This window comes from Ostrinia furnacalis, unplaced genomic scaffold, assembly GCF_004193835.3.
Source record: "Ostrinia furnacalis isolate ACB-3 unplaced genomic scaffold, ASM419383v2 OfSCF7454, whole genome shotgun sequence".
NCBI lineage: Eukaryota > Metazoa > Arthropoda > Insecta > Lepidoptera > Crambidae > Ostrinia > Ostrinia furnacalis.
Window position 1 is genome coordinate 261,112 of NW_021137693.1, and position 13,454 is coordinate 274,565.

General features: G+C 35.2%; 1 protein-coding gene and 1 non-coding gene across 3 annotated transcripts in view; one reads left to right on the forward strand and one right to left on the reverse strand.

Moving 5' to 3' along the window:
- The window catches only part of Cht5 (chitinase), a 35,338-nt gene extending 28,631 nt beyond the window's left edge, over positions 1-6,707 (forward strand). The window contains exons 9-12 of one of the 2 annotated variants that reach the window (XM_028320832.1): positions 1,388-1,684; positions 2,950-3,174; positions 4,069-4,146; positions 4,940-6,707. In XM_028320832.1, the coding sequence (XP_028176633.1) occupies positions 1,388-1,684; positions 2,950-3,174; positions 4,069-4,146; positions 4,940-5,062 (723 nt within the window). In that variant the 3' untranslated portion in view covers positions 5,063-6,707. The remainder of the gene's footprint in view (positions 1-1,387; positions 1,685-2,949; positions 3,175-4,068; positions 4,147-4,939) is intronic. The other variant, XM_028320833.1, reaches the window with a different exon arrangement.
- A 6,284-nt stretch (positions 6,708-12,991) lies between these two features.
- Positions 12,992-13,063, reverse strand: TRNAP-AGG (transfer RNA proline (anticodon AGG)). The gene has a single exon. It is a non-coding gene; the product is annotated as a tRNA-Pro (tRNA).
- Between the last annotated feature and the right edge of the window lie 391 nt (positions 13,064-13,454).

Below are 13,454 nucleotides of genomic sequence, written 5' to 3' on the forward strand. Positions count from 1 at the left end.
GACTACCCGACTCGAAATCCGAGGAACGCGGGTTCGAATCCTACCGCCGCGGCGTTCGACTATTGTGGTGAGCCCTTTTGTAACACAAGCATATTATTTATCTTACGAGGGGCTAACGGGACTACTAGTAATTTGTGCAAAAAAAATTACTAATGTTCTTACTTATCTAATGACCACGGTCTGGAAGACGTAACATGGGCAGGCCTCCTACTAGGTGGATCAAACGATTTGGGTGGACCGACGATCTGGTAAAGGTCGCGTAATGCAGGACCGTGCATTGTGGAAAACCTTGGGGGAGGCCTTTGTCCCGCAGTGGACGTCATTTGGCTGAAACGAACGAAAGAATGTTCTTACTTAAAAAACATAACCCTCCTTCTGGCGCAGTCGGGTAAAAAAATGCAGCGACACTCGCATACATCGCTATCCAGTATACGAAATATACATTCACTTTGACCTGACCAAAGATCGTATTCAGTGTGACAAATTCTCAAGTTCACGACGCGCCAGGGCGGATCGACCTTCAGACTGAGTAATGCACAACAAGGCGCTGAAAATTAACTACCCTTATTCACAATACTGTATTTATCAATTAAAATAAACCAGTAATTATTTAAATTGTTGATCTAGTAATTTCAGCATAGTAATAGTATCTAGTAGTGCCATTATGTACGAAATCAATTATGTTTTAAAAAGGTAGGTATCTACTTTGGAAATGATACTTACTTTTCTATACTAAGTATTGTAGAGTTCGTCTACGATTAATATGACTTTTCACAATATTGGTGTGTTATTAGTTTTATTTGTTAAGTCAGTAACTATGTTAGGAAGCTGAAATATAAAAATTGAGTATGGATATGAATCCTCGGGCAATAAACGTCTAGTAGCCACATAAATATGGAAGGCAATTTTTCGCACGTGGCAGAAGTGTTATAACTACGGCTTGGCCAAGTGTAACTCTTATATAATTTTTATATAACTTACAGGGAACTAAAATAACAAGTTCTTTATAGCTGTAACCAATGTATTTACAAAAAAGTATTAACTGTTTAACCGTATTCTGGCACTGCGTTTTTTAGTTGCGAGTGTTGTTCAGCTCTCTTTTGGGTTTTTCCATATTTATATAGCAATTCCATAATTATATATCATTAGATCTTAATCAACGTGCCGGAAAGCTCAGCGTAGGACATCATCATACTATGTTCAGCAGTAGACGCCGGACGTCCTATGGCTAAAATGATGATGATCTCAATAACTTTTGCTGACAGATATTATTGCGAGATGAGGAAATTACCAAATAATTTTTATTTCAAGTACCATTAAAATACCCTGTATCAGCTATAGGAGTACATTTATCTTTGTACGTCCACTAAACTAACTTTTTTTTCAGATCTGCACAGAGGTCGACACCGCCGACTCGAAATGGACCAAGAAATGGGACGAGCACGGCAAATGCCCCTACGCTTACAAGGGCACCCAGTGGGTCGGTTACGAGGATCCTCGCAGTGTGGAAATCAAGATGAACTGGATCAAGGAAAAGGGATACCTCGGTGCTATGACATGGGCTATCGACATGGACGACTTCCAAGGTCTTTGTGGAGAGAAAAATATCCTGATAAAACTCCTTCACAAACACATGAGCGCGTACACTGTTCCACCACCGCGTTCTGGCAACACCACACCCACGGTAAGTGTCTGTATTTTATTTTGAGGGCAACACTGCGTTAATATAAGACGAACTGGATCAAAGAGAAGGGATACCTCGGCGCTATGACATGGGCTATTGACATGGACGACTTCCAAGGTCTTTGTGGAGAGAAAAATATCCTGATAAAACTCCTTCACAAACACATGAGCGCGTACACTGTTCCACCACCGCGTTCTGGCAACACCACACCCACGGTAAGTGTCTGTATTTTATTTTGAGGGCAACACTGCGTTAATATAAGACGAACTGGATCAAAGAGAAGGGATACCTCGGCGCTATGACATGGGCTATTGACATGGACGACTTCCAAGGTCTTTGTGGAGAGAAAAATATCCTGATAAAACTCCTTCACAAACACATGAGCGCGTACACTGTTCCACCACCGCGTTCTGGCAACACCACACCCACGGTAAGTGTCTGTATTTTATTTTGAGGGCAACACTGCGTTAATATAAGACGAACTGGATCAAAGAGAAGGGATACCTCGGCGCTATGACATGGGCTATTGACATGGACGACTTCCAAGGTCTTTGTGGAGAGAAAAATATCCTGATAAAACTCCTTCACAAACACATGAGCGCGTACACTGTTCCACCACCGCGTTCTGGCAACACCACACCCACGGTAAGTGTCTGTATTTTATTTTGAGGGCAACACTGCGTTAATATAAGACGAACTGGATCAAAGAGAAGGGATACCTCGGCGCTATGACATGGGCTATTGACATGGACGACTTCCAAGGTCTTTGTGGAGAGAAAAATATCCTGATAAAACTCCTTCACAAACACATGAGCGCGTACACTGTTCCACCAAAAATTTCTATGTGTCTGCAAATATTTAATTCGCTGGCAACACTGCGCATTAACAAGCTCGGTTCGTTTAAATAAACAGCGGTAATTTAATTACAATTACATTTGAGCCCAAATGAAAGTAGCACAGTCTTCATTGTTTTTTTTTAAATTTACCAATTGCTGAATAAAATACCTATTTACGTAGGTTTTTAATCGATATGCCATTGTCCCTACCACCATGCTCTCCCTACAATATCTTAATATATAGTAGAAAGCTTTGATCATTGTTAATTGACGTCTTTAAGCTCCAAACTATAAATAAACAACAATGCAAATAGAACACATTATTCTCGAATCAATTATACCGAGCCCACCATTGAAAACTATCGCGAACGACCCCATAAATCTTGGTAACAAATCGGCGACGGTTATTCATTGCGATTTTATCTTCAGCCGGAATGGGCCAGGCCGCCGTCGACTCCGTCCGACCCTTCTGAAGGCGACCCTATCCCTACCACGACGACTAGTAAGCCTGCGACTAGTAAGCCGTCTACGACTAGTCAGCCGGCCACGACTAGTCGGCCTGAACCAAAGCCGACGACTAGTCTGCCGACTCCCGCGCCTACTGCATCGACCACGGAGGAAGAGGCGCAGCAGCCTGAAGTGGAGTTGCCAGCTGTAAGTGAATAAATAATATCAATATTTCTAAAGTTAAAGATAATATTAATATTTCTAAATAGTAGATTAGATTAGAGTTCTCAAGTGGCGACCACGGGCTGGAAGACGTAGCGTGGGCAGGCCTCCTACTAGGTGGACCGACGATCTGGTAAAGGTCGCGGGAAGAGCCTGGATGCGGGCAGCGCAGGACCGTTCATTGTGGAAAACCTTGGGGGAGGCCTTTGTCCAGCAGTGGACGTCATTTGGCTGAAACGAGTAGATTAGATTACTAAAGTATTTAAATAAGTCATACGGGTTTTGTAAAAAACCTATCTCAGGCACCAGTCTATCACACACAAGGCAACAGTCAACTACTTAATTAAGTCCTTTTGTACCAACTCTGCAGCTCTGTAACCTTTGTGAGAGATAATAAACATTTTTATTATTATTTGTATTATACGTCTCGTTTAGTCTAGTACCTAGTACAAACTTTGCTTGGTTTGTACTAGATAGCGCACTGTAGAATGTCCAAAGTAATTTATCATTTTTTACGAGTATTTTACTAGCTTATGCTCGCGGTTTCGCACGCAAAGAATTCAGTTTTCCTCTGATTTTTTAGTTTTTGGGTTATTTCTTGCTAAGGTTCCCATTTAAGTTACTCCTAACATCAGCTAATTTCTAGTGAAAGTCTCTGCCAAATTAACCCAACAGTTTCGAAAAATAGTTTAAGTTTGATAAGAAAATTCTTCTTTACTAATTACTGAAATACTCGTATATTAATTGAGGACCCAAATGTTTCAAGTACTGTGCTTGTATAATATTCAACTGAAAATGAGCTAGTCTCATAAATGTATTAATGTATCATAATAGTTGCTGGATTCATTGAAGTCTAACTCAAACGTAACAAAATTTCAGGAAAATGAAATTGGAAACTCCGACAAGATCTGTACCTCGGAAGAAGACTACATACCCGACAAGAAGCAATGTGACAAGGTAAACACTAGGGATGTTATAGATATTATGTAGTTTCGGTTTTCGGATACGGTTACGGATATAGGAATAATATTATACCGGTTTCGGATATTTTTTTATTTTGGATATCCGAAAGTTTCGGTTACGGTTACGGATATCTGTGCTTTAGAATGCAATTTGCAATAGTTGTCCAACACGGTTCATTCATGGCCGCACACTTTACATCGAATAAAAAGAAATAAAAAAATAAAAATTAATACTAGATGGCATTATAAGGGTAAATCAGGCTGTTATGTGTATTACAAAAAACAATTTAAACAGCCTACATCCGAAACTATCCGAAACTTTTGAATCGGATACGGTTACGGTTTCGGATATTTTTTATTTCGGATATCCGAAAGTTTCGGTTACGGTTACGGATATCCATAACATCCCTGGTAAACACTAAACTTACTGCTTTACTCGGATAATTCCATTGGAAACTTTAGGAACTTTCAGTATTGTGTGAGGCGTGTTTTCTTTCATGTCAGTACTTTTTGAAGTTACTTTGTTGTATAGTCGCTATGGACCTACCACAATATTGCCCGTTTTCTCTTCCTATTAACTTGAAGGAACCGTGAAACATAAATGAAGGAAGAATTTAATAAGTCACTTACGAAGTCTTTTTGTGGTAGAGTCATCCACATTCCAGTACCTTTCATTCAGGCCCTTAAATAATTAAAAGTAGTTAAATTAGACCTATATAAAATTATTAGGACTCCTACTTTGTATCAGAATTTAATAGTTTTCTCACATAAAATATTGCCTTTTACAGTACTGGCGATGCGTCAACGGCGAAGGAATGCAGTTCAAGTGTCAACCGGGAACAGTCTTCAACGTGAAACTCAATGTCTGCGATTGGCCCGAAAACGCTGACAGGCACGACTGCCAGTTATAAAGTCGCACGACTAAGTCGCAGGACTAAGTCGCACGATTAAATCGCATGATAAAGTCGTATGGTTTATTCGTGCGACAAGTCGCAGAGGATGCTTAGACCTTAGTAGTCAGTGAAACTGACGTTTGTCAAACTTGTTTACGCTGTTGGCGAAAGCCGAAAAATGATTGCTTGTAGTATGGACAGACATCCCATAAAAACGTCATAATTAATTTGTATTCATAGCAAATACTATTATAATATTAATATACATTTTTGACATTCAAATTCATGCAGACTCGTATTCCTGCTTTAATAATGACGAGTCAGTTAAATAATTAGCATTGGATCAATATTATGTATAAGTAATATCGGATCAATATTTCCATAAACACTCGTCATCGGCAAATTACTGCGATAATAAATCCTTAGGATAAATAGCCAGTCCATTAAAAAAATAGCAGGCAATAAAATATTTTCAGGATGTCTGTACTCAGTCTAAGGCCCGTATTATGAAACAACACTTAAAAATCGATTCAGACTCAAGCATAGAGTCTGATTTTGATAGTTCTAATTATTAACATTCAACAGATCTCAGACCTGAATCGAATATTGAGTCTCGTTTCGTAATAGCCTAAAAACAGCATATACTAGTTTGACGAAGTTGTTATTTATTCCCGCATAATATTTTCGCATTTGGTTGTGTTCAACATTGTGCGACAATATCAAACAATATCTATGTGATTTTGTTAGTTTATTTAGATATAATTGACTTTTCTAAAACAAAAAACTTCAATAATTTATTTGTACTGAACTTTTAAACTTGACCTTTTAGTCGAGTGACAAAAATATATTTTTTTTACTTTATGAATAATTTAAAATGTCATATTTTTCTAGCATCTTAATTTTTAATCTAGATCTACATTGAAAGTGTTCATAAATTATAATTTAATTCGACTTTGTGTATACCGCCTTAAATTACTCACTTTACATAAAAAAAAACCTTATGAAATTAATTTAGAAAAGGCTGTCTGTTCATTATTTTATTTGTAAGCCTTGCTCAAACACATTTCTATCATTCGCACATTTAGTATGTAATTTAGATATAAGTTTTGTCACAAATTATTTAAGTGAATTATATTAAAACAAAAAAATGGACTGAGGTTTTCTGGGATACCCACCTAAAAGTCGTTTAGTAAATAAAATATTAAAGAGTCAATGCAAATTGCAGGGTAGGCGTTAAAATATCAAAATTTTCCTAAGTCCGTATTTATAATCCGTTCTTATTTTCAAGTCAATAATTACAGAAACCGACTGAAAACAAAACACTGCCGTTCAGCATATAATCGTAAAATACAGAACAAAACTTTGTGTACAATACTTTTTTAATCCACTCAAAAAGAGTCTGGCGCTGAGTTCTTTAATTTGCAATTTTCGGGCAGTCAGATAAAATTCGGCTTATTAATACGGCCTCAGCATAAATTGCGAGATCCACTCGGCTAACTCCGATGGACTTATGCCGGAATTATATTTATTTGCCGTATAATTCGTCCGGAGTCCAATTATACGGGTTCCGGAACGAATGAATATTCAGAATTACCGGCTTCTAGGTAACTAAGTCTTAATTTATTTATGTTAAGAATAATTACAATAAAATTGGTAAAAATAACGTGTTGTTTTATTCAATAGATTCGATTGTTTCGTTTACTCAAAAAGTAAATAAAGGGCGAAAAAGAAGTACCTGTACCTATCACCGTTTCTTTTTCAGAATTTTACATAACCCGAAATATTTTTTTACATTAAACCTACCACTGCTTTGAGACAAAAAAGTCGGCCAGTGCTAAGACAAGGCAGCAGCATAAGCCTGTTTTTCAAGAATTTAACAAGGTTGAAATATTGTCCCTAGTATGAACTAAGCACTTTTATACCATCAGAAAATGTTGGCGTGTAATAAAAATCGCATTTACTGAGGTTAAAGTTTCACTATCTAACAAAATCAAAATTTTGCTACAATACAATGTAAGTGACAGCTAACTGTATTTAGTAAGCATTATTAGATCTCCCCACTAAATTAGTGCAGATTGCGTACTTAGTGGATATATGCCTGTAATTAGACGGGTCGGATGGTTTACAAGTACAAATGGCCGCGGCCACTAACGAGGCAGTGGACCCACTCGTTAGTCACTCGGCCGCGATGAGACGGCGATTTTGATAAGTGATCAGCACTTAATTAATGTAATGAAATAGTTTGTAAACGGAGAAATGTAAATAGAAATTAGACAATAAATATGGCGCATAAAGTGTTAACGTCAAGCCACCACTTTTCGTTCCATAAAGTTTTATTTTCGTTCCGTTTCGTTTTCTAAGTAAATTAATCAAAACTGGATTCTTTATAAGAGGCATACTTATATTTATTTTTTAAGAAAAAAGGAAATATAAGTGAGGGGAGTCTATTTTCTTCAATTCTTTCGAATTTATTAAAAAGTTTAATGTCAAAACGCCTTAAGAATTTCAAAACATTAATTTAATTGACAAAAGCATGTTTCAAACTATACTTACCTACTGTTGCCTATTATTTATCAAAAGCACAAAAGCTTTAATTAACAGCTAAATATTTCAGACTAAACGACTTATTGCGCCCAAATTCGAGGCAATGAATTGTGAGCCAAGTCTCCTCACAAACGAGGATTGGAACTAATTGTAGTATCCATCGCAATTTCGTAAAATGAACGTCGGAGCTGCAATTTAGAGCCGTCCAAAAGCAAGTTTGATACAGCGATACGGCTCATTAGTAGGAAACGTAGCCAACATGTAATAAGTGTATTAGCATGGGCGAATAGGATTTAGGATATTTTTGAAAGCTACACTACGAGACAAAATAATTAGTTATCATAATTTCAGTGAAATGACGTCCACATTTATTTTAAGACCTACAAGTAGGTAAGTACTTACTTGTGTGCATTATAAAATTTTTGCAAAAATCGCAAGAAATTCGGTTAGTGTTTTTCAGCTTAACTACAAGTAAAAATAACCTACACTGCACACAATTAGAAATGGTAGAATCGATTGTCAGAAACTTCAGACCACGGGCTTCTGTCGCAAACACGCGATGTTGATTGATGTGGTCCCTGGTTGTAGATAAATGTATAGTAGGTATAACATCGTGATTTGATAAAATAAAGTGTCCCAGATTAGACACTGGAAAATTGGTGGAAATCAAGTGATTTATTCGCTGCGGGTCATCGTCGATTCGTCAACGCAAGATAGTGGTTAACGTCTAACTAATACCAGAAGTAAATAATTGTTACAATTTTAAGATGAAACAAATCTATAGTAAAATAAAACACTATTTTACAGTGAAGAGTGGCCGAATATAAAGAGCTGCATATAGGTCTATGCCGCTGCTAAATTATTTAGCGTTGCTAAAATACTATGGTCTGCCATGGCAGGCAAAGGTTAAAGTAAAAGAGAAAACCGCCCTTCCAGTGTTAATAAAATATTAAGGTTACCGCGAAATAGAAATGTAGAAAAGGGTGGGTCTTTACTTGGAACTATGGAAACACTTTTCCATTAAATTTGAATAATGCATTCATTAAGGGCTGTAGTTAGTTTGAATGAATTTTAAAAATATATTTCAGCCTGTGGTGTCTAAATGCGGAATTTATGATTCAGTTGAAAACTTTCAAGTTTTGTGCGTCTTTCAAAGAATCGGAAAAAAATCTGGTGAAAAGTGTGTATTTATTTTTTTGTAGCTCGTGGTATCTGGAAAAAGGACATCGAAATTAATGAGAAATATGCAGTGAAAGCCAAAAAAGTAAGTATATTATGATAACGTTTCTTTAATAAAATACGAGTATGTTTATAAAACGAATAACACATTCGTTCTATAAACATACCTCTTAATTAATGTTAAGTACAAGAATTTCAATTAAGTAAGTAGATTCTTCATACAAGAAAATCCAAAGTGTAGAAAATTAGAAACCTACATCAAGGTAAAACGCAACTCATCAAAAATAACCGTGAACAGGGCTCAGACAAGGGTCAGTCAGTAAAATGCGTGCGTGTTTTCTTAAAAATGCATCCCTAAATGCTTGTTGCTAAAATCTTTGCCGTGTCCATCCACGTTTGGGTTCCGTACACGTGCGGGTTTAATGAATTTCTTAGTAAACCCCGGCTATATCTGCGGATCTTATTTCTTCAACCTTAAAGGGTATATTGGAGTAGCACATGTCGGACTTCAATTTATTTTTAGCCGCTTTTTGTCTATACCTACCTGGAACAGACAGTACATCAGACTATACATTTCTGTTGCACAATCGCCTTTATTACTAAGTACATAAGAGGCCACCGTCTTTAGCTTGATGTGCTCTTGTCTGTACCATTGTGTAGGTGAGCACATGACCCTCGGGGATATTTTTATATTCCCTTTTATATACCGCAAGGTTGGACTCCTAAGGGATCTCCACAGTGTCCTCTTGGCATTTTTACAAGGCCCTGTAAATAAAGCATGGACGTCATCGTTGATATGAATCGCTTAGATGATTTATGAAAGAAAGAATGAAAGAGGGAAAAAATATTTGTTTGAGTTGTTCGCAATACAGTGTGAGTCACGTTAAAGTGTACATATGAAAATAGATGAAACTAGACCTATTTTTATCGACAAAAAAGAGGTCAAAAATTTTTTGAGATTTTTTTTAAATTTTTTATAGAATTTTTTTTCTTCCAGTTACTTATTGTAAAGAAAACATAATAACTTTTAAACTAGGCGGTATATCTTGATAAAATAAAAACAGTAATAATGCTAAACAACAGGCAATACTAAAAAATACATAAAATACACAAAAAAGGCCAACAAATAATAAAAAAATGATAATTTTTGAAAAAAATCCGCTTANCACCGGTTATAGGGACATTTTTTGGAGAAATTTATCAAATAACCAAAAAAACACGAATTTTTAAGCAGATTTTTTTCAAAAAGTATCATTTTTTATTATTTGTTGGCATTTTTTGTGTATTTTATGTATTTTTTTAGTATTGCCTGTTATTTAGCATTATTACTGTTTTTATTTTATCAGGATATACCGCTTTGTTTAAAAGTTATTACGTTTTCTTTACAATAAGTAATTGGAAGAAAAAAAAATCTATAAAAAATAAAAAAAAAATCTCAAAAATTTTTTGACCTCTTTTTTGTCGATAAAAATAGGTCTAGTTTCATCTATTTTCATATGTACAGTTTAACGTGACTCACACTGTATAATCTAGAGCTAGACCATTGCTTGTAATTAAAGTGAGCAAAGTTATTTATAGTAACCATATCCAATGTTGCTATAACAAAATTAATTAAATAAATAAATATACTTGGACATTATTATTATTATTGGACATAATTAACTGTATTTTTTCGTGTTTTGGCAGTTGGAGGTACGAGTAAGACAGCCAATTCTTCTGTGGGTTCCAGGCGGAGTTCCTACGGCCTGATCATCCCCTTCCATCAAGTAAGTTGCAAGCTAAGTAGACTATTAAGTAAAAAAAATTATTAGTTCTATTAGTTTACTAACATATTGTGATTTATATGCTGCTTTCTTTTCATGAATAAATAAATAAATATTCGCCAGACATTCATACAAATATTAACGTACAAACAAAAATCACCTTTCACCTTTTTGTTATTTACTGTCTCAGTAAATAGTTAAAATAATTCTGAACAAATTAAGCTTATTCTTGAGAAAACAAGTTTGTGTGGGTTGATTTTGATTAAGAAAAATAACTGTAAGTTATTTCAAATACGTACGTTAACTAAAATTCACGTAGGCGTTGAATATCTTATCTAGGTTTATTAAATCACATTCTATAATATTCTAGAAGCGAAGTTTATTTGCTTGAAGTATGGGATCTCCGTGTAAGCAATTGAAAGTCATTAACTCAGTGAATACAAACATTATAGGCGTGTAGGCTTCATAGCCTCTGGTTCTCAAACGTAAAATGAAATAATCTATACAGGGTGACTGGAACTGAACCCGCCATAGCTAATACGCGTATAGAGGAGGTCGTTTGCTGATTATTGAACCTTACTTTCTATGGCTAAAGTTTTATAGTTTAGGAGATATGTCAATTTTTATACTTTTTTCAGATTTTTCTGAAATTAGACCTAAAAACTGCTTCAATTTTTTTTCTCGCGTGATTTCAACAGTTTTTTTTATTTGATATTAATATCGAATATGTCTTTATTCAAATAAAATAAATTTCTGATCCAGATAATGATTGAATAGCTAGTTACGAGCCGTTAAAGTCTAACAAAAGTACAAACCACGATAAAAAATTCTACTTCGAATTCGATTGAAACAAAAATTAATGGTGATAATGGATTGCCAATAATCTTAAAAATAACTCTAGCTTCTCTTCTTTCCAATGATATATCACACGTTGTAATTAGATATTGAAATTTGTCAAAAATTCAAGTTTATGGAAGAAAATGGAGTAATAATACAAAAATTATCCATACAAAGTTGATTTTGAATTTTTTTAAACTCTTTTTTTCATAATGTGATTATTATTTTTAAATTCATTTTTCAAAAAACACACAAAAATAGTTATGAAAAGGAGTATAGCAGAAAATATGAGATGTTTGAAGAAACTTGGGCTAGTGTCGGCTCATATACCCATTTACCTAACACCCTGTATATATAAATAAAAATAAATTGATGTTCGTTAGTCTGATTAAAACTCGAGAACGGCTAGGCCGATTGAGCTGATTTTGGTTTTAAAATGTTTGTCGTAGTCCAGGATAGGTTTAAACGGTGAGCAAATACGCGTGCGATATTGTTTTTCTGTGACAGACAAAATTCCACGCGGGCGAAGCCGCGGGCGGAAAGCTAGTTTTAAATAAATAAAATATCCTTGGACATTTTACTCTGTGCCTCTAGTCCCAAACTAAGCAAAGCTTGTACTATGGGTACTACTGGGGTATGGGTAATCGGGTATATTGAGAACGGATATACATAAAGAAAGATATTTTTTTTTATAAATTAGAAAACGCCCAGACCAATAAGTTCATGCACACAAATGTTTGTAATGTACGGGAATCAAACCCGTAACCTCGGCATCGTAGTCCGTTACGATTACGAACCACCTCACCAAACGGCCGAAAAAGCTTCTACATCTACAGTTTTTCTACGTTTCATTGGTTGGTACAAAGCTTTTTAGCTAGGATGTGTAATTTTGGACACAGAGATTTGTATAAGATAGGTATAGTAAATGAAATATTATGGGGTTTCATAAATTGAAGTTTGGGAACCACTATAATATTATTACTTAATAGGTATTATTGTAAGGTACTAAGCCCGCGGTAGGGTTACGTTAATATGCGAGCGATATGAATAGTCCCTTTTGCTCGAGGGGAGATTAGATAGGTAATTGCTAGCAACAATTTTTAATGTAGAAAATTAGATATTAAATTTTGGTTTACACATAAACACGATTTTCATTTTAATTGTTTCAAACACGCTTCAATTCTTTCAATATTTTTTTCTTTAGTTGCAGCAGTTTTCAGTTTACTCTCTGAATGTTTAAAATAACTAGAGTTAACTGTACTTGAATAATGTATTTACTCATTCAATAGGTAATTATTTTTTACTTTTATTTCTTCTTCAATTAATTCTCACTCCTACTGGGATAATTAAAACTAATAATAAATATTATTATTTTAATATATCATCAAATTTAATATATCGACGGTAATCACTTACCATCAGGTGATCCGTCTGCACGTTTGCCTCCTGTCACATAAAAAAAAAATCATCATCTCATTTGAGCCACAGGACATCCACTGCTGAACTTAGGTATATATTTTTATTATTTACAAAATGTATTATCATTTAGTATTATACATTTAAGTGAATAAAAATAATGATAATAAAAAAGAAAAAGAAAATTCAAAAAGGCAAAAAGATGAGCGGGCTCGTCCGGGATTTGAACCCGGGACCTCTCGCACCCTAAGCGAAAATCATACCCCTAGACCAACGAGCCGGTTGACTAACTCGGCGAAAATTTAAATTACATTCATAGACACGTTGCTCTGTGAATGTCGTTGTCAAAAGAGAAAGGCGATGACGTCATTTAAAGAATTAAGATGTGTTCACATTCCACGATATAAATAACAGCAATAGCGCCTATCTGAGTTGGTTGCTGTGGTGGAGCGGTGCGGGAGAAGTGACATGTGATGTGACGTAACATAGCTGTCACGGGATATCAGTCACATTTTTTTAATGCAAGATTTTCAGCTGGTCTCGTTGAGGTTTTGATGTAAAAAAAATTTCGATAGAAAATTATTTCGCATAGTTCTACTACCGTAGGAACCTACTCAATTAAGCGCTACATCTAATAAGACATATTGTTATCTATCAATCCTTTGCTACTT